Raw genomic sequence first — 19,349 nt, 5'->3', positions numbered from 1 at the left:
AAAAGAAATGTTTTCCTTTGCATTATATTCTAAATATCTGTAATTTTGTTACAGATAAATTTAGACTCTCCAACCTAGATTTTTATACCTTTATTCCCTTACCTCTTCCTTCCTAACACTGGGTTTTACTGTGACAGTTTAGTAAAATTTGTTCTAGACTATTATTAACTTTCTCTTGCAGTGTATCTATTTCACTGCAAAAATGATTTAGCACTTTCACTATTATAATTTTCACTGTAGTCATTCCATCATCAGCTATTACTTTTTGACTCACACCTAAAGTTCCCCTTACCTTGAGGTCTGATTAATTCCTTGTATGTCTGGAAATTTTCTTGAATATTTTTCTTACATGGAGTGTATGATGACATTTTATTTTGTTAGAATTGATGAATTATATCTGTTCTGAATTCAAGATAGGTGAATGGCAGGGTTTTTTTTCCCCCTCCATATGATGTCTAATTATTCTTTACTTATTTCCTTTTTTATATCTGTTCTTTTTCCTCTTTATGAACTCTTATTTACATATTAGATCACATGGATAAATTATCCAAGCCTATTATGATTTTCATTATCTCTTTACCTTTGAATAATATCTTCTATCTGATCTTCCAGAATATCTTATTGGGCCTTCATGAACTTCGCTCTTTTTTTTTAACTCATCTGCTGAAGTTATTGCTGTCAAAGTCATGTTGTTTCAATTAAAAATTTTTTGATTCCATAATTTAATGTCTGAAATAATCTTACTATGCTGGTTGTTTAATTTGGTTATCTGTCTCTTTCAGGCATTCGATTTTACTAGTAGTTACCTGTTTGGGACATTTGTTTTTTTTCTCCTTTGGCCTCTGGGTCCCCTAAAATCAACAACTATTTTTGTTTTCCCTTAGTTTTACTAACTCTGGAGTTTGAGATCAAGATTTGGAATACTTTGAGAAGTGTCAAACCTATGTGTAATGGAAAGCATAGTTGTTTCTTCCACTATATGTCAATGGCATGCCAGGTGACAAGCCGTTAGTTCTATGTTCCATAAAAAGGGAGAAACCTGGTCCAGTGTCTTCTTGGATATAAAGTCTAGTACTTTCTATGATTTAGAATTACAGAGGACTTTTTTTGCCTGTCCATTCAGTTTATGTATCAATCATCCAAGACCAGAAAGATAAGCAAGTCCTCATAGGACCACATAAGAAGGTTGGTACAACTTTTCTGCTATGGAGTTCAATAATCTCAAGAGACTAGGATATTTCCCAAGGATGAAAGAGGACCAAATCTTCCCCTAAGCTTTTTTTTTTTTTTTCCTGTGAATCTCCAGGCTCCTAACTAGCACAGAGGCAAACAAGTGCCTCACCTCTTCTCTTCATTGAAACCCCATAAGAGTTTTGGACATAGACATACTTCCAATATCTTTCCTATTTCTAGTTCCATTTAGGAGAGGCACTTACTAGTAGGAAATGGGAATGAAGGGCAGAATAAAATTGCATTTGGGCTGACTGAGATGTTGACTAAAAATCAGTCTGGAATTAATCTTACAGATAGATCTCATTCTTTTACCTTTTTTTCTAAAAATTCTAATAAAATATAAAAGGAGGATAATGAAGGCATAGATTCAAAATAATGAGGAGAAAGGAAACCACAGAAATGCATTTTGGAAGATGGATAAGAAAAGTTACTAGTAACTTCGTGGGCCTCGGAAAATGAACCAAAGTCAGCAATGAGAAAACAGAAGAAACATGCTGATTTTCATTTAAGAATCCCAAAAGTAGAGGCACTTGGGTGGCTCAGTTGGTTAAGCATCTGTCCTCAGTCAGGTCGTGTTTCCAGGTTCCTGATCAAGCCCTGCATCTGGCTCCTTGCTCATCAGGGAGTCTGCTTCTCCCTCTCCCTCTGCTCTTGCTGGTTCTCTTTCTCTCTCACTCTCTCTCTCAAATAAATAAATAAGATTTTTTTTTATGTTTTACTCATTTCATTTATTTTTTTATTATGTTCAATTAGCCAACAAATAAATAAGATCTTAAAAAAAAGAATCTCAAATGTTCTGTAAATTGGTGATAACCTCCTACTTTATCATTCCAAGTGGAAGTGTGGGGGAGCCTGAAAACTGAAAAAGTACCTGAAAGTCTACATATTATTCAGATAGACTCCCCTCACTTCATATTTTCTCCCCCACTTCATACAACTGAGTTACCCTCTGTGAGAAAATAGGATATATATCTATCTGTATCCGTATCCAAATGTGTATCTATCTATGTGTTCTGCTTCCTGTCACGGAGCTTCGAAAACCCTGATACTTTCCTAAGTGATGAGAACACTAGGAGCATCTCTTCTAATACTGGATCTTTGACCCTGCTTCTGACACAAGGATCCTCAACCCTTATAAATTCTTAAGTGATAAGAGCCCTAGGAGCATCTTTGCTCTTATTTTGTTTTTTTTAAGATTTACTTATTTATTTGAGAGGGACAGAGAGAATACCCACAAGAGTGGTGGGAGGGGTAGAAGGAGAGAATCTTCAAGCAGACTCCCCACTGAGGGAGGAGCCTGAGAAGGAGGGGCTTGATCCCAGGACCCTGAAATCATGACCTGAGCTGAAACGAAGAGTCTGGCGCTTCACCAACTGAGCCACCCAGGTGCCCCAGGAGCATCTTTTGTTCTAATGAAGTGAGTTTGAGTGGGCTTGTGGATGGATGGGCTCCTAGATGAAAGCTGGTCACAAGAAAGACCATGCCATGACAAGAAGCTTGGGATTTTCAGCCCTCTCCCATTCTCTTGAGCAGGGAAAAGGGCTGAAAATGGAGTCATTAACTCCATCAATCATGCCTATGTGATGAAACCTCCATAAAAATCCCAAAAGTATGAGGTTCAGAGATCTTCCAGGCTGGTGCACATAACATCAGGAGGGTGACACACCCCTGCTCAGGACCCTCTCAGGCCTCATGTATCTCTTTATCTGGTTGTTTATCTCTATCCTTTATCATATCCTTTAATAAAGTGGTAAATGTTAAGCGGTTCTCTGAGTTTTATGACCTACTCAGGCAAATTAATTGTACATGAAGAGGGGATTATGGGAAACTTCATTTCGTAAACAAATCTGACAGAAGTTGTGGGTAATCTTCAGTCTTACTTCTCGCAATTGTCATTTTAAGTAGGGTGGGAGCAGTTTTGTGAGACTGAGCCTTTACCCTGTGGAACTTGACACTATCTCCTGGTAGATAGTATTAGAACTAAGTTGAATTGTAGGACATGCAGTTGCTGTCACAGAGAATTGCTTGATGTGGGAAAACCCTCCACACATTTGATAACAGAAGTATCAGAAGTGAAGTGTTCTGCATGAATAGTAAACAAACAAAGAAACAAACAAACCTATACAAATATTGACAATTGGGTTTCTCGGTGAACCACCCAAGTGCATGAAGGCTACATATATACCCTCATATACACTGAGGTCCCACTCAATTAATTTGGCATCACACTCTTTTTTAAAAATATTTTATTTATTTATTTGACATAGAGAGAGAGCACAAGCAGAGGGAGTGGCAGGCAGAGGGAGAGGGAGAAGCAGACTCCCCGCTGAGCAGGGAGCCCAACGTGGGCTCCATCCCAGGACCCTGGGATCATGACCTGAGCCAAAGGCAGATGCTTAACCAACTGAGACACCAAGGATCCCTTGGCATAACACTCTTAAATGAGTACAGGCAACCAAATATCATCAGATATTTGAAGAAAGCTGCCAACATGAAAGACTGAGAAAAAAATATAAAACAGACAAAATGACTTTAGAAGAAACAAAGATAACACAATGAGAACACTTAAAAAGTTCTGTAAATAAACTAAAACTCTCTTACATTTCTGATGGAAATGTAACAAAAGAAAACAATTTTCACAGTTTCTTATAATGTTAAACATACCCATCTAACCCAGAATTCTACTCCTATGTATTTATCTGATAAGATTTTTTAAAATATTAAAGTAGGCTCCACATGACCCTGAAACCAAGACCTGAGATGAGATAAGGTGTTGGACACTCAACCCACTGAACCACCCAGGTGCTCCAGCCTGATAAGATTTTAAAAAAATATGTCTATGCAAAGACTTGAACTTCATAGCAGCTTTATTTACACTAGTCCCAATTTGGAAGCCACTGAAAAGTCCATCTACAGGTGAATGGATAAATATTTTGTGTATTCATACCATGGAATACTACTCAGTAATGAAAAGTAATTAACTATTGATAATATACAATATGAATTAATCTCAATAACATTATGCTTAATGAAAGAAGCCAGTCATAGAAGACTACATGCTGTTTGAATCCATTTATATAAGACTCGAGAGCAGGCAGAATAGTGTAGGATGACAGAAAGTAGATCAGTGCTAAAATCGGTGGTGGGGGTAACTGAGCGGGGAAGTTTTTTTGTATTTTGTTCTTACTTTTTGGGAACACTGATTAAGAAATTTTATTTCTTAATAAATAAAATAAACATGCAGGAAGCACAGATAATAGTTGCTACGTCATAGCCTTGTTCTTTCCAAAGGATAAAACATCATGCAAAAATGGGGTATAGAGTTTGAAAGAGAGAGAGGTGGTTAGAGAGAGCAGGTACTGTCCTTTTGATTAAAAGACACAAAATATCTTTTTGGGGAGACAGAAATATTGTATATCTTTATTTTGGTGGTTACAGAGGTTTATATTTGTTAAGTACAATAAGCTATACACTTAAAGTGGGTGTATTCTTTTGTATTTAAATTATACTTCAATAACTTTGACTTGAAATGCAATTTTTAAAACCTTCAGAGAAGTAAGATACAATTTTGTATCTACGTTTAAGAATAGAGTGTTATATTAGAACACTTGAGAAAACAAAAAGAGTTCATTGAAAATAAAATGATACCAGGAACATGTTTGTACTAGGTAAATTAAAAGATAATTTTAAAAAATCATCCATGAGGGTGCCTGGGTGGCTCAGTCGGTTAAGCGTCTGCCTTCAGCTCAGGTCATGATCCCAGGGTTCTGGGATCGAGTCCCACATTGGGGAGGGGAGCTCCCTGCTCAGCAGGGAATCTGCTTCTCCCTCTACCCCTCCTCCCTGCTTGTAATCTCTCTCTCTCTCTCTCTGACAAATAAATAAAAGAATCTTAAAAAAAGAAAAGGAAAGAAAATCATCCATAAAATTGAACAGAAGGATGAAGTGCCGAAAAATGGGAGGAAATACGGAGCCCCTAGGTGGTACAGACGATTAAGCAACCTACTCTTCATTTTTGCTCAGGTAGTGATCTCAGGGTCCTGAGAGCAAGCCCCGTGTTGGGCTCCATGCTCAGTGGGGAGTCTGCTGAAGTTTCTTTCTCCCTCTCCCTCTGCCCCGCCTTTCTCTCTCTCTCTCTCTCTCTCCAAAATAAATAAATAAATCTTTTAAAAAGAAAACAAAAATAGGAGGAAATAATATTGTAAAATAGGAAAAACCTAGAAAAAGATTAAAAACTGGGGATAGATGGAGAAAATAAAAAGGAGATGATTTCCCATAAGTAAAGGATATGAGTTTTTATCACCTTTTGTTTATCCTCCTTATTTCCCTTCTCAAAAGTTTTCCATCTTTTATCTTTAAAGATAATCTCTAATTGTTATGCCCCAGTGTCTCCCACAATGCCCTTCCTAACTTTCCCTTTGCCCCAGTGGCTGCATTTATTCACAGAGGGCTTACCTGCTACAGCTCTGCTCTCCGCCATCTCAGCTCTGCTCTCAACTCTCTCTTCTCTATTTTCAGTTTCACCATCCATCTCCATTTCAGGCACTTCATGATTGACTTTAAAAAAAAAAGTAAAAGTATTTTTAAAAAAGTCAGTTTTCTCTCATCTTCTACACTTTCTAACTATCCAGATATTACCAGTGTTCTTGGTCTGATTCTGATTCTGATGATAGATATTTTAAACAGACAAACACTGGGGTGCCTGGGTGGCTCAGTTGGTTAAGTGTCGGACTCTTGATTTCCGCTCAGGTCATGATCTCAGGATGGTGAGATCAAACACCCTGTGAGGCTGTCTGTGGGGCATGGAGCCTACTTGAGATTCTCTCTCTACCTCTCTCCCTTCCACTGCCAGGCTCACATGTTCTCTCTCTCTCCCTCCCTCTCTCATAAATAAATAGTAAATAGACAAACACTGTGTGGTCTTTTACAAAAATAAAATTCAAACAACCTACTCTGCTGTATACAAAAAGATAACATTGTTTTATAAGGAAACATGTATTGGAAACTATGTAACAGAACATAAATTGCATCTCCCAGTTTATAAGCACCCTAAGTCATTTGCCTATGGATGGCAAGTATGTAATACTTCCCAGTACATACAGTGCCTTTGTCAATATTGTAGGCACCCAGAAGAGGACTCTATTTGGGGGAACTGGTCCTTAAAACATTATCCACTAACTTGATGCCTCAAATTATATAACTAGAGACATGTTCCTAGAAGTGATTTTTCTTCCTCATTTGAATATAAAATACTTTGGGGTCAATTTATAAAGTAAAAATTCCACATATATATATATATATATATATATATATAGAGAGAGAGAGAGAGAGAGAGGGCATAATTTTATAGTAAGATCAAAATGACTTAAAAACAAACACAAAGGAATAAAAATAATGTAAATAACAAAATATAAATAACAAAACATAATCCCAGGGAAGGCACAAGAAGCCATGTTTCCTATAGCAATACAAAAATTTCAATAAATACAATTTTGATGTTCCCCCAAATCATCTTCCTACGGTTTCATTGTTACCTCTAACTTTCTGGGAATTGAGTTCCTGGATAAAACAGACTAGAATTATATGGCCTGGAATGATATCATGTAGCGATAAGGAACCTTCAGTCTTTCTCAGAAAGAAGCAAATGTTTACCACATCATCACTGACTAGGATCCCAGGGTTCTGCTAATCTCAGAGTATATGTCTATTTTATATCTTTCAGCAGTTAAATAAAAATCCTAGATAGTTATGATCATGCTACTACTGTTTTTCCTTCCCATAATAGCCTGTAGGTGAGATCATCCTAAAATGTCTAAAAAATGTAAGAAATGCTATTTTGGTGACACCAGAGATCTGGATTTCCAGAGGCTTAGACCACCATGGTTTGTTTTGTTGTTTTGTTTTGTTTTGTTTTCCACAAACTATGATCTTACAACCTAAACAAGACAGACAACACTATGCTCTGGCGTAGTAACTTCACTACGGACTGGCACTCTGTAATCGAAATCTTGGGAGTCCAGGAGCCTTGAGTTGAAGGAGAAGAGAACTCACCAGCGTAGTTAAATAGTTCTCTTCTCTGATGTGTCTGATCCCACATAGAGGCTCTTACCTGCTCTCTTGAGGCTGTAGCTCTCCTGGGATGTCTTCAACTGGGAAGATTTTGGAAATTGGAGAGTAGCATAAGTCACTTCTTCAGGCATACCGAACAAATAAAGCACAATCCGTCACTGTGTGTGGTGCATGTCTCACCGAACCTCACAGAAGCTGCTTTAGTGGCTTTATCTATGCATGTGCAGACTAAGCTCAGTGACCTACCTTTGTAAAAACCAAGCAAAAATATAGTGTCAGAAAACAGAACTGATCCCCTGAGAATTTCATAATTGCTTTATTCTCACCTCCACACGCATCTCTTATCTTTCTTTTCTTAACTTCCTCCAGTAAACACCAAGTTTGAGAAATGGTCCTGAGAGAAAAATGTGGGTTTTAAATATAAACATTCTTTTTTTTTAATTTGTGGAAAATGGCAGTGATCTCCTGACTTGAGAAGGCCCTGTGAAAAAATACAAGTAAAAGTATCATTATTTCTGCATATATAAAGTTGTTAATCAGCATGTGCCTGTGAGAATAGTGTTAGAATCGAAAACACTTAACCCATTACTAACTCCCAGAAAACCACAAGTGAGTTAGTTCTCACCAAAACATTGTTCCCTTTCTTTTTCCTTCCTATTTTTGTGGATTGAAAAAAGTCTTCAGAAGTTAAAAGAAGGAGTGCCTGGGTGGCTCAGTCATTAAGCATCTGCCTTGGGCTCAGGTCATGATCCCAGGGTCCTGGGATTGAGCCCCGCATCGGGCTCCCAGCTCAGCGGGAGGCCTGCTTCTCCCTCTCCCACTCCCCCTGCTTGTGTTCCTGCTCTCACTATCTTTCTCTCTGTTAAATAAATAAATAAAATCTTAAAAAAAGAAGAAGAAGAAGTTAAAAGAAGAATATTGGGGCACCTGGTGGCACAGTCAGTTGGGCATCAGACTCTTGGTTTTGGTCAGGTCACGATCTCGGTGTTATAAGATCAAACCCCGTTGTAAGGCTCCCTGCTCAGCTGGTGTGTGTGTGTGGGGGGGGGTGTCGGCTTGGGATTCTCTCCCTCTGCCCCTCTTCCACTCTCTCTCTCTCTAAGATAAATAAATGTTAAAAAATAAAAGAATATTAATAGATCAATACAAAATAAAAAAAGTGATACTAAGAGAAAGAGCAGAAAAAGCTACATGTGAGCTACACTAAATAGAGATTGTCCCCCTCCCACCCCTACCTTCCACACAGAACAACCTCTGAAAAGAAGAAGGATATATTTTAGAAGTGGCAGTTCTTTATATTTAGAGTGTATCCATCAGGTTAGTATCTGAATCCTAACAACTTCAATTCGGGTTTGGAAGGTAGGGTATATATGTGTATGAACCTGTTTTATAGACTGGGGAGTTATGAAGTTCAGGGAGTTCAAGTGCCTTAGTCATAGTCCAGCAAAGATTAGTTAGTAGAGAGCATACTCTGCATCCTGTATATCTAGAATAGTGACAAATGTATACCACATGTTCAGTCGATAACTTTAAATGGGTAAGTTATTATCTCATTCAGAAATAATCATAGCATTGCTCAGTGAAAAGCACCTGTTAAATACTGTTATTAATAAGGACACCTTTATCGACTTTTAAGAAAGACTGGGACATTGTGCAGTAGGCACAGCATCTGGATAAAAATGGGATAAAATCACAATACTACAAATGTAGAAGTCAAGGAATATTTAACATGGTGTTGAGAAAGAGAATATACTTCTTTTTAGGAAAACCACATTCTGATATGTAAGCCTTGAAAGAATGAGAAAGACTAAAGACTCCTGCCAGCCATGAAGCTCAGAATTTTCACTGACTTTAATTGCTCTGGAGCAACAGATGTTTCTCCCATCCTCATAAATGTGCTTTTATTAGTAAGGAATTACCTGAAAGAAAATCATTCATTCTTCTAGTCTAGTAGAAGTAGTAATGTATCTCCTAAATCTTCAAGGCTCAGATTTCTTCTCACAGGTTCAGACTTTCATCCCACCCCAGTCTGATCATAATATACTTTGTCTCCATAAATATAAATGCAGTGCAGTTTATTTCATAGGTGGATTCTGCCTATTTAACTTTGAAAAATAAAATGAATATCTTTACTTGGGAGTTCAGGAACATTAACTTATTTACGTATTCATTCTTTTATTCAACAAATTAATCAAGTATTTACTATGTGCTATTATTCCAGAGCAAATGACAGACACATTTTCTTCCTTAATGTAGTTTACATTCTACAATTCATATATTTGATTGGACATATACTTATATGTTAATGTTTTATGTTATTTATTCATGGATAAGTAATACAATGTAAAGTAGCAATAGTGCTATGGATAGGAATAAAGCAGGGAAAAGGTAGGGTGACAGAGGAAGGAGAGGAGTTTTTTATGTTGAACAGGGTACTCCCGGAAGGCCTCTCTGTGGAGGTGTCATTTGGCACAGAGAATAGTAACAGCAAAAATATTGTTCTACAAAAATATGCTAATTTAATACTATAATATTTACCATCTGTTTTAGTTATTGAAATCATGAGTCAGAATAATCTTTTTTTTAAAGATTTTTATTTTTATTTTTGGACAGAGAGAGAGACAGCAAGAGAGAGAACACAAGCAGGGGGTTGTGGGAGAGGGAGAAGCAAGCTTCTGGCCGAGCAGGGAGCCTGATGTGGGGCTCAATCCCAGGATCCTGGGACCATGACCTGAGCCGAAGGCAGACCCTTAATGAATGAGCCACCCAGGTGCCCCCAGAATAATTTTTTATTTTTTATTTTTTCATTTTTTATTATTATGTTGTGTTAATCACCATACATTATATCATTAGTTTTCGATGTAGTGTTCCATGATTCATTATTTGCATATAATACCCAGTGCTCCATGCAGAACATGCCCTCTTGAATACCCATCACCAGGCTAACACATCCCCCCATCCCCCTCCCCTCTAGAACCCTCAGTTTGTTTTTCAGAGTCCATCGTCTCTCATGGTTCATCTCCCCCTCTGATTTCCCCCCCTTCATTCTTCCCCTCCTGATATCTTCTTTTCCCCAGAATAATTTTTTAAAGTGAATTATTTGCTCTTTCAATTTCAGAGGTTTCAGGATTTTTAAATTTATTTTTTTTATTTTTTAAAAGATTTTATTTATTTAAACAAACAAAAAAAGATTTTATTTATTTGACATAGAGAGTGAAAGTGCACAATCAGCAGAGGGAGGGAGAAGCAGGCTCCCTGCTGAGCAGAGAGCCCGATGTGGGGCTCAATTCCAGGACCCTGCTGGGAACATGACCTGAGCCGAAGGCAGATACTTAGCCATCTGAGCCACCCAGGCACCCCGAGGATTTTTACATTTCCCCTTTCTTTCCAGTTTCATCATAATATATTCCCTCTTTTCAACTTCTGGGCCAAACTGGACCCCTTGCCAAATATGACCAAGAAAGGAAATAAAAGTACTGTATCCTCATCTGATTTGAATAAGAATTAATTCAGTTCTCCATTTCTGGACCCACTGGTCTAATCCCAGTAACTTGATACGCATAGACTTTCTAGGGATGTTTCACTACCTAAAATGCTTTATCCCGAGACCTTGAATCAGAACCCCTTCATCACTGCTTCTACCCACACTGACCAAATCACAAGCAAAGTACCAGCTGCAAAAATAATAACAATTCAGCAAACTAAGACAGAAACCCAAAAACTGACAGATGTAGGACCTGGCTAACATTACTCAGGAGAGTAGTGACAAAATATCCCAAGATGAATATTGTAACAGCTCTTGTGTAATGCTAGTCCAGAATGGAGTTAGGAGGACTAGACACTCCGGGAAGGGTAAGTCTGAGAGGAAAGGACACACCCCAGAAAATACAATATGGCAAAGAATCTAAAAATCTGGAGAATATTTTATACATAATTTAAGGAAAGAAGAAAGAATTAGATAATCAAAAGACAAAAGCAGGGGTGTCTGGGTGGCTCAGTAGTTAAGCATCTGCCCTCAGCTCAGGTCATGGTCCCAGGGTCCGGGGATAGAGCCCCGCATCGGGCTCCCTGCTCCGCGGGAAGCCTGCTTCTCCCTCTCCCACTCCCCCTGCTTGTGTTCCCTTTCTCGCTGTGTCTCTCTCTGTCAAATAAATAAATAAAATCTTAAAAAAAAGAAAAAAGAAAAAAGCAAATAACTGTAGGATAACTATGTCCAAATGTGGAGCAAACACAAATTTGGGATGACTTGAACAATGAGTGAGGCAAAATAAGAAAATTCCATTTAAACTTTATGCTGAGAATACTGAGCTTTGAGTGGCATATCGGAGATGTAGAGAGAGATTTGTAATTATTACAATGGAATTCATCATTATCCAACCGTAATGTGGTAAATAAATAAATACATTTTTTAAAATTCACTCTTAAAATCAACCAAGGGTAAAATCATGAAATATATATGGCTATGGAACATATGCACACTTCAGTATTAGCGGTGTAAAAGTAAAGGATTGAATGACAGAGATTAAGAAAGAGCAAAATGAGAAGAGAAGGGTGGAGGGCAGGAAAAACAGAAGGAAGGGTGATAGCACCAATCTCCACCTCCAGTGCAGTGAAGAAATTAGAGATAACACTCTGTGGTTGTTTAAATTAGAAGTAAAGGTTTATATTAAGGGGTGAGGGAAAGGAAGTGAGACAGTGGCCTTAAATCATCTATCAAAACAGGAAAGCAATAGATAATTTCTGAAGTTGATAAATCCATATGGAGTAAGACAAACTATTTAGTGATATAAAGATGATCATCATAAGAAATAAAAACAAAGAATTGAAAAAAAATTGCCTCCAAGGAGCAAGACAATCATTTGAGGAGAGATGTTTTTATTGACTAATAAGCGTTTCTGAACTATTTTGTAAAATGTGTACATCTATTATTTTGAAAAATGAAAATAACAATAACTGTGTTATTCATGTAGTATGTATTCATGGCTATCAATCAAGGTTCTCTCTCCAATTTCATAATTTGCCTTCATTCAGACCCTGTCCCAACTGATTTCTTTACTATTGACGCTGCCCTCAATTTAAAACCCATTGTTTGGGGCGCCTGGGTGGCTCAGTCGGTTAAGCATCTGCCTTCGGCTCAGGTCATGATCCCGGGGTCCTGGGATGGAGCCCCGCATCGGGCTCCCTGCTCGGCGGGAAGCGTGCTTCTCCCTCTCCCACTCCCCCTGCTTATGTTCCTTCTCTCGCTGTGTCTCTCTCTGTCAAATAAATTAAAAAATAATAAAAATTAAAAAATAAAACCTATTGATTAGCATATTGTACTTTCTGCAGTGAAGTATGGACACAGATTTTGAATTTTATAGTTGTCTTATTTCTGTATATAGGAAGTTGTATATATTTAAATTACATTTAAATAATTAATATAGATTTGTAAATAAATGTTATTACATAATGAATAACTTTTAAACATACACATATTTTTTAAAGTGGGGTAGGAACATAAACTGTGTGTTCTCCAGTCCCTCATACCTGGGGAGTATCCCCTCAGCTACTCCACAACTTGGCAGAATTCCAGTGTTGTCTCTTTATATACTCTTTTAAACAGCAGCTTTTTTTTTTTTTCCCCTGTACCCAAGGACAGAGGGATCTGTTCCCAGGCTGTCCCTCCCCACTGTGTTTGCAGCCTCAGGGGTGAGGGCTCCCCCTGTGATCATGTCTCCATCTCTCTTGCTGTTCCATTGCCATTCTATCCATCTTAGGTTGTTCAGTAGCTGTTTAGTCAGCTGTCAGTTCTTCAAGAGGAATTGTTCTATTAATGGGTGTATATTCTTGTGTCCTGTGGAGGAGGTGAAATCAGCGTGTTCCTATGTGTCTTGAATTGGGACCCTCTTATTAGAATGTTTTTTTTTTTTAAGATTTTATTTATTTATTCATGAGAGATGGGGGGAGAGAGAGAAGCAGAGGGAGAAGCAGGCTCCCAAGGAGCAGGGAGCCTGATGCGGGACTCGATCCCAGGACCCTGGGATCATGACCTGAGCTGAAGGCAGACGCTTAACCATCTGAGCCACCCAGGCACCCTAGAATGGTTTTTAAAAACAAAATGTATCAATTGATGAAAATGTGATGTATAAATGGAATTCTTTTTTTTTCCAGTTTTTTTGAGATATAATTGACATACAGCACTGTATAAGTTTAAGGTATACAGTATAATAATTTGACTTACATATATTGTGATATATTGTGATTACCAAATAAGTTTAGTTAACATTCATCACTTCATATAGATACAAAAAATAGAAAAAAAATGTTTTTTCCTTGTAATGAGAACTCTTAAGATTTACTCTTTTAACAACTTTCAAATATACCGTACAGCCATTTTAACCTTAGTCATAATGCTGTACATTAGATCCCTAGTATTTATTTATCTAATAGCTGCAAGCTTGTGCCTTTTGGCCACTTCATCCAGTTTCTCCTTCTCTAACTCTCTGTCTCTGGTAACCACAAATATGACCTCTCTCTCTCTCTCATATATACTCTCTTATATATATTATATATATAATATATATTTATAATAAAATAATATATATATATTTTAAGGTTCCACATATAAGTGAGATCATATATTATTTATCTTGTCTTTCTCTGTCTGACTCATTTCACTTAGTCTAATGCCCTCAAGGTCCATCCATGTTGTCATAGATGGCAGGATTTCCTACTTTTTTTTTTATGGTTGAACAACATCCCATTGTATACACACACACACACTATCTATCTATCTATCCCACTGTCGATGGACACTTGGGTTGTTTCCATATTTGGGCTTTTGCAAATAATGCTTCAGTAAACATGGGGGTACATATATCTTTTTGACATAGTGTTTTCATTTTCTTTTTTAAAATTTTTTTTAAATTAAAAAAAATTTTTTTAACATACAATGAATTATTTGTTTCAGGGGTACTGGTCTGTGATTTATCAGTCTTACACAATTCACAATGCTCACCATAGTACATACCTTCCCCAATGTCCATCACCCAGCCACCCCATCCCTCCCACCCCCTTCCACTCCGGCAGCCCTCAGTTTGTTTCCTGAGGTTAAGAGTCTCTTATGTTTTGTCTCTCCCTCTGGTTTCATCTTGTTTCATTTTTCCCTCCCTTCCCCTATGACCCCTCTGGCTTGTTTCTCAAATTCCTTATATATGTGAGATCATATGATACTTGTCTTTCTCTGATTGACTTATTTCACTTAGCATAATACCTTCTAGTTCCATCCACGTCATTGCAAATGGCAAGATTTCACTTTTTGATGGCTGCATAATATTCCATTGCATATATATACACCACATCTTCTTTATCCATTCATCTGTTGACGGACATCTAGGTTCTTTCCATAGTTTGGCTATTGTGGACATTGCTGTTATAAACATTGGGGTGCATGTGCCCCTTCAGATCATTACATTTGCATCTTTGGCATAAATACCCAGTAGTGCAATTGCTGGGTCATAGGATAACTCTATTTTCAACTTTTTGAGGAACCTCCATACTGTTTTCCAGAGTGGCTGTGCCAGCTTGAATTCCCACCAACAGTGTAAGAGGGTTTCCCTTTCTCCACATCCTCACCAACATCTGTCATTTCCTGACTTGTTAATTTTAGCCATTCTGAGGTGGTATCTTATTGAGGTTTTGATCTGTAAGTGGAATTGCTGGATTATATGGTAGTTCTATTTTTAATTTTTTGAGGAAACTTCCAACTGTTTTTGACAATGGCTGTACCAATTTTCAATACTACAAACAGTGCACAAGTGTTTCCTTTTCTCCACATCCTTGGCAGCATTTATTACCTCTCATCTTTTTGATGATAGCCATTCTAATAAGCATGAGGTGATATCTCATTGTGGTTTTGATTTCCATTTCCCTAATAATTATTGATGTGCAAATGGAACTCTTATACACTGATAATGAGGATGTCAAATTATACAATGACTTCAGAAAAGTGTTTGGTAATTTCTTAAATTGTTAGGCCTACACCTACTGTCTGATCAGTCACTGCACTCCTAGATATTCATCAAAGATAAATAAAAACATGCCCATAGAAAGACTTATGTACAAATGCCCATAGTAGTGTTAATTGTTATAACCAGAAATAACCTAAATAACCAACAGCAAGTTAATGGATAAACATACCCAAACAATGGGAGGGTACTCAGCAATAAAAGGAATGAACTGGTGATATAAACAGCAACTCAACAATAATCGCAAAGAAATTATTCTGATGAAAAGAAGCCCAACAAGAAAGTGAACATACTCTATAATTCCATTACTCAAAATTTTGGAAAATGCAAACTAATCTATAGTGCCAGAAGAGATGTCAGTGGTTACAAGGAGATAGGGTGGCAGAGAAGGTTGAGGAGGAGAGAATACACACCGGCACAAGCAAACTTTTAAGGATACGGATGTTCACTATTTTGAATGTGATAATGATTTCATAAGTTTATACATATGTCAAATCTTAATAAATTGTTAACTTTAAATATGTGCAACCTATTCTATATTAATTATAACTCAATAAAGCTATTATTGTCAGAACTTTTTGCAGGATATTAGTTTATTGAGAGTTACTTAAAAATCTTAAAGAAAAGGAAAGATATACCACGTCCTTGGATTAGAATACTAAATACGTAAAGTGGTCAATTCTAATTTTTACTTAAAATGTGATATAATAGGCATCAAAATCATACTAAGTAGTTTACATAGTTATTGATGAAGTGCTGCGAAAGTTCACTAGAAATCTTTATAGGTTTTCACTTTTAGCTCCAGAGAATAGGTTACATTAGATCAGATCTCTCAACAAAAACAACTCTAAGAGATGGATAACATACCAAAATAGCTGTTTGGAAACTTTGAATATCAACTAATTCAGCCAGACTTTATGGGCATCAAGATAGTGCATCTAAAGGGAACCCTTTATGGTAACTCTGACATTCATATTTCCACATAACCAATTCCATATTTGCTCAGGACCAAATACCAAGCAGAAACAAATAGCTCAAAGTTTTAGATAGTCTCAATGGGCATAGAGAGATGAAACTGGAGCCCAGCAAAAAAACAAGATAATCAGGATTTGAGGAGACAAAGTAACAGAAAGAAAAGGAACTACAGAGAAGTGAGTCTGATATTCTGAGCCACTTTTCTCCTCAAAGTGTTTCTCTTTAAACGCATCATGTATAGGGCATATCGTCAAGAAGCCAAGTGAAAACAATAGCAAAGAGCCTTAGAAAATACATAGAGCTGGGGCGCCTGGGCGGCTCAGTGGGTTGAGCAGCCACCTCTTGATTTTGGCCCAGGTCATGATCTCAGGGTCATGGGCTCATGCCCCACATTGGGCTCTGCACCCCACAGCGATTCTGCTTGAGGTTTTCTCCCTCCCTCTGCCCCTCCCCACCTACTCATGCTCTCTTAAAATAAATACATAAATAAATCTTTAAAAAAGAAAAATACCTAGAGCTTATTAGTCTCATAGTGTGGCAGTAACAATAAATACAGAGTCCTAAAGCTGAAACCCATAAAGCTGACACTTTAAAAGGGGTACCTTTTGAAGTAAAAATCAGAGAGCTATCACTCTTTACAATGACTGAAATGCAACTTAGACATCTCAATTCCTGATTAGGGCAAAGTGATCCTCCCCTGTGAAAAATCTGTCAAAACAGAAAAACAGACTTAAATCCATTCTGAAGAAAGATAGCACCACCCAGATGTTCTACAAATTTTCATTCTGTAGGACAGTAATTGAGTGAAAAGTATCCAGGCTTCAGGTCCAAATAATAGAAGAACAAGAGAAAAAAAGACAACAGAAAGAGACCCAGGGGAGAAATAGATATTGGTGTTATTAGGCATAGACTTTAAATTTCTTTTCTTATTAACATATGCAACAATATTGGTTTCAAGATGGGGAACATTACTAAAGAAATGGGATCTCTACAAAAGGATTAAATAGAATTTCTGAAACTAAGAAGTATAAAAACAAATTAAAAACTTGATCAAAGGGTGCAAAAGATACCTAGAATTAGTTTCTATTGACTTAGATGAGTCAATGAAAATTATTCAGATAAAGGAAGGAAAACAGAAGAGATTAAAAAATTAGAAGAATGTAAGACATCTATGAAATAGAGTAATAAATTTTAATAGGCATTTAATGAAATCTTATAAGAGATGGAGTGAGAACTTGTGGTAGAAGTATTGTTAGAAGAGAACCTGTCTAAGAATTTTCTAAAAGCGTTAAAAAAATCCAGATTTGGGGGCGCCTGGGTGGCTCAATTGGTTAAGTGACTGCCCTTGGCTCAGGTCATGATCCTGGAGTCCCTGGATCGAGTCCCGCATCGGGCTCCCTGCTCAGCGGGGAGTCTGCTTCTCCCTCTGACCCTCCCCCGTCTCTTGTGCTTTCTCTCTCTCTCAAATAAATAAATAAAATCTTTAAAAAAAATAGAAAATCCAGATTTCGGAAACTGTAAATCTTAAGCAGGAAACAAACAAAAAAACAAAAACAAGGAAACCATACCAATGTATATTCAGCTTACTGCTGAAAACAAAGACAAAGAAAGTCTTAAAAGGTGTCCACAGAAGAGAGAGAGATATATTGTCTTTAAAAATAACATCAGTAACACTGACAGGCAAACTTTAACAGAAACGATGTGTTTAGTAATTTTTTTCTGTAGTAACAAACAATCTCAGTATTTCAATATCTTAGAATCACACTTCTTTCTTACTCTTGGCTGTGGGTTATGGATGCCTCCGCTGAGCTCTACTAGCTTTGATTATGTCTTTCTATTTTAGGGTCCAGACTGAAGGATCAGTCCCTTTTACATGGCAAAGGCAGAAGCAATAAAGTAAAGCAAAATATACAAGGACATTTAAAATTTCTGATTGACATAGCATATACTAGTTCTGTTCACAATTCATTGACTAAATCAAGCCACACAGCTAAGAGTGACAATGGGCTGGGAAAGTATACTCCAATGAAGGCAGCACGGCAAAAGTGGGGATACATCATATCCATAAGAGGAAGGAGTAGAGAGTTGGGAACAGTATATTCTCAAATGATGGAAGCTCTCAAATGGTGTGATTAGATTTAGGACCTACCCAGATAATCCAGGATAATCCCCGCACCAAGATCCTTAACCAAATCACTTCTGCACCGATCTTTTTTCCTTATAAATTAACATGTATGGGTTCTAAGGATTAGGACCAAATATCTTTGGTTTGTTGTTTTTCACTCTACCACAATCTGGAAGGGATAAATTCCCAAGTGGTCATGTTCATCTGGATTCCACAGTGGAACTATAAAAAGGGAGCTTTAGGAGAAAGCTATGGAATCTACCCCTTTGTGGAAGCCGCTGCCTGGAGGGGAAAGGCTGTCTGTGAGGAAACCGTTGTCTCTGTGGAAAATGGTTTCTCCACAGGTTTCTCTCTCAGGAATTATGGTTTCTGTGGAAGCTGCTGCTTTGTGGGACTACAGTCATGCACCTGTGGGTAGAGTTGGAGGTACTGTGGGTTGACAGAGTAAGAAGTCAGAAAGATGAAGTAACTGGATGTGAAGAAGGACGAGATAGATGATGATGCGGGGTCTACCCGGCGCTTCAGCATCCACTTGTCGGACCTTCTGTTGGACATGAGCATCCTTTTCAGAGTAACGATTTCTGCCTCGGTTTTATCTTCCAGTTATTCCGTGAGTTCCCCTCATTGCCCAGTTCTGACAAGGACCTAAACAGGGAAAGGGATTCTGGGAAATGTATTTCCCAGACAGGAATTTTGATGCTATTTGACCACAGGAAAAACCCAGCATATTCCACATTTCTGCTGACAGTTAGTATTGCCAGCCTTTAAATTCAGCCATTTTGGTAGGTGTACTGGTACCTCACTGTATTTTTATTTTCAATATTTTTTCTAGTGAATAATGATGTTCAGCACCTTTTATATGCTTTTATGGCCGTTTGAATATTTTCTTTCATGAAGGGCCGCTTCAAGGCTTTCTGCCCATTTTTGAATTAGAGCTTTTT

At 37.5% G+C, this 19,349-nt stretch overlaps 1 protein-coding gene across 5 annotated transcripts in view; it reads right to left on the bottom strand.

Annotated features, from left to right (window-relative positions):
• LOC114221714 (uncharacterized) overlaps positions 1 to 17,868 on the bottom strand; it is a 31,214-nt gene extending 13,346 nt beyond the window's left edge. For 4 of the 5 annotated variants that reach the window (XR_015768821.1, XM_088025909.1, XM_088025908.1 and 1 more), the window contains exons 1-6: positions 14,555 to 17,868; positions 9,222 to 9,407; positions 8,230 to 8,400; positions 7,629 to 7,783; positions 7,343 to 7,548; positions 5,689 to 5,790 (exon numbers count right to left, since the gene is read on the bottom strand). Coding sequence is in view for 4 of the 5 variants with exons in the window: in XM_088025909.1 (XP_087882035.1) it covers positions 5,689 to 5,790; positions 7,343 to 7,433 (193 nt within the window). In the remaining variant the exon portion in view is untranslated. The other variant, XM_028119816.2, reaches the window with a different exon arrangement.
• Positions 17,869 to 19,349: the final 1,481 nt, after the last annotated feature.

Source organism: Eumetopias jubatus, unplaced genomic scaffold (assembly GCF_037043125.1).
Source record: "Eumetopias jubatus isolate StellerSeaLion01/CBP00866 unplaced genomic scaffold, mEumJub1_p1.0 scaffold_8, whole genome shotgun sequence".
In the NCBI taxonomy this organism is placed as follows: Eukaryota; Metazoa; Chordata; class Mammalia; order Carnivora; family Otariidae; genus Eumetopias; species Eumetopias jubatus.
Note: the sequence above shows the minus strand (reverse complement) of the source record. Positions and strands in the feature narration are given on the sequence as shown.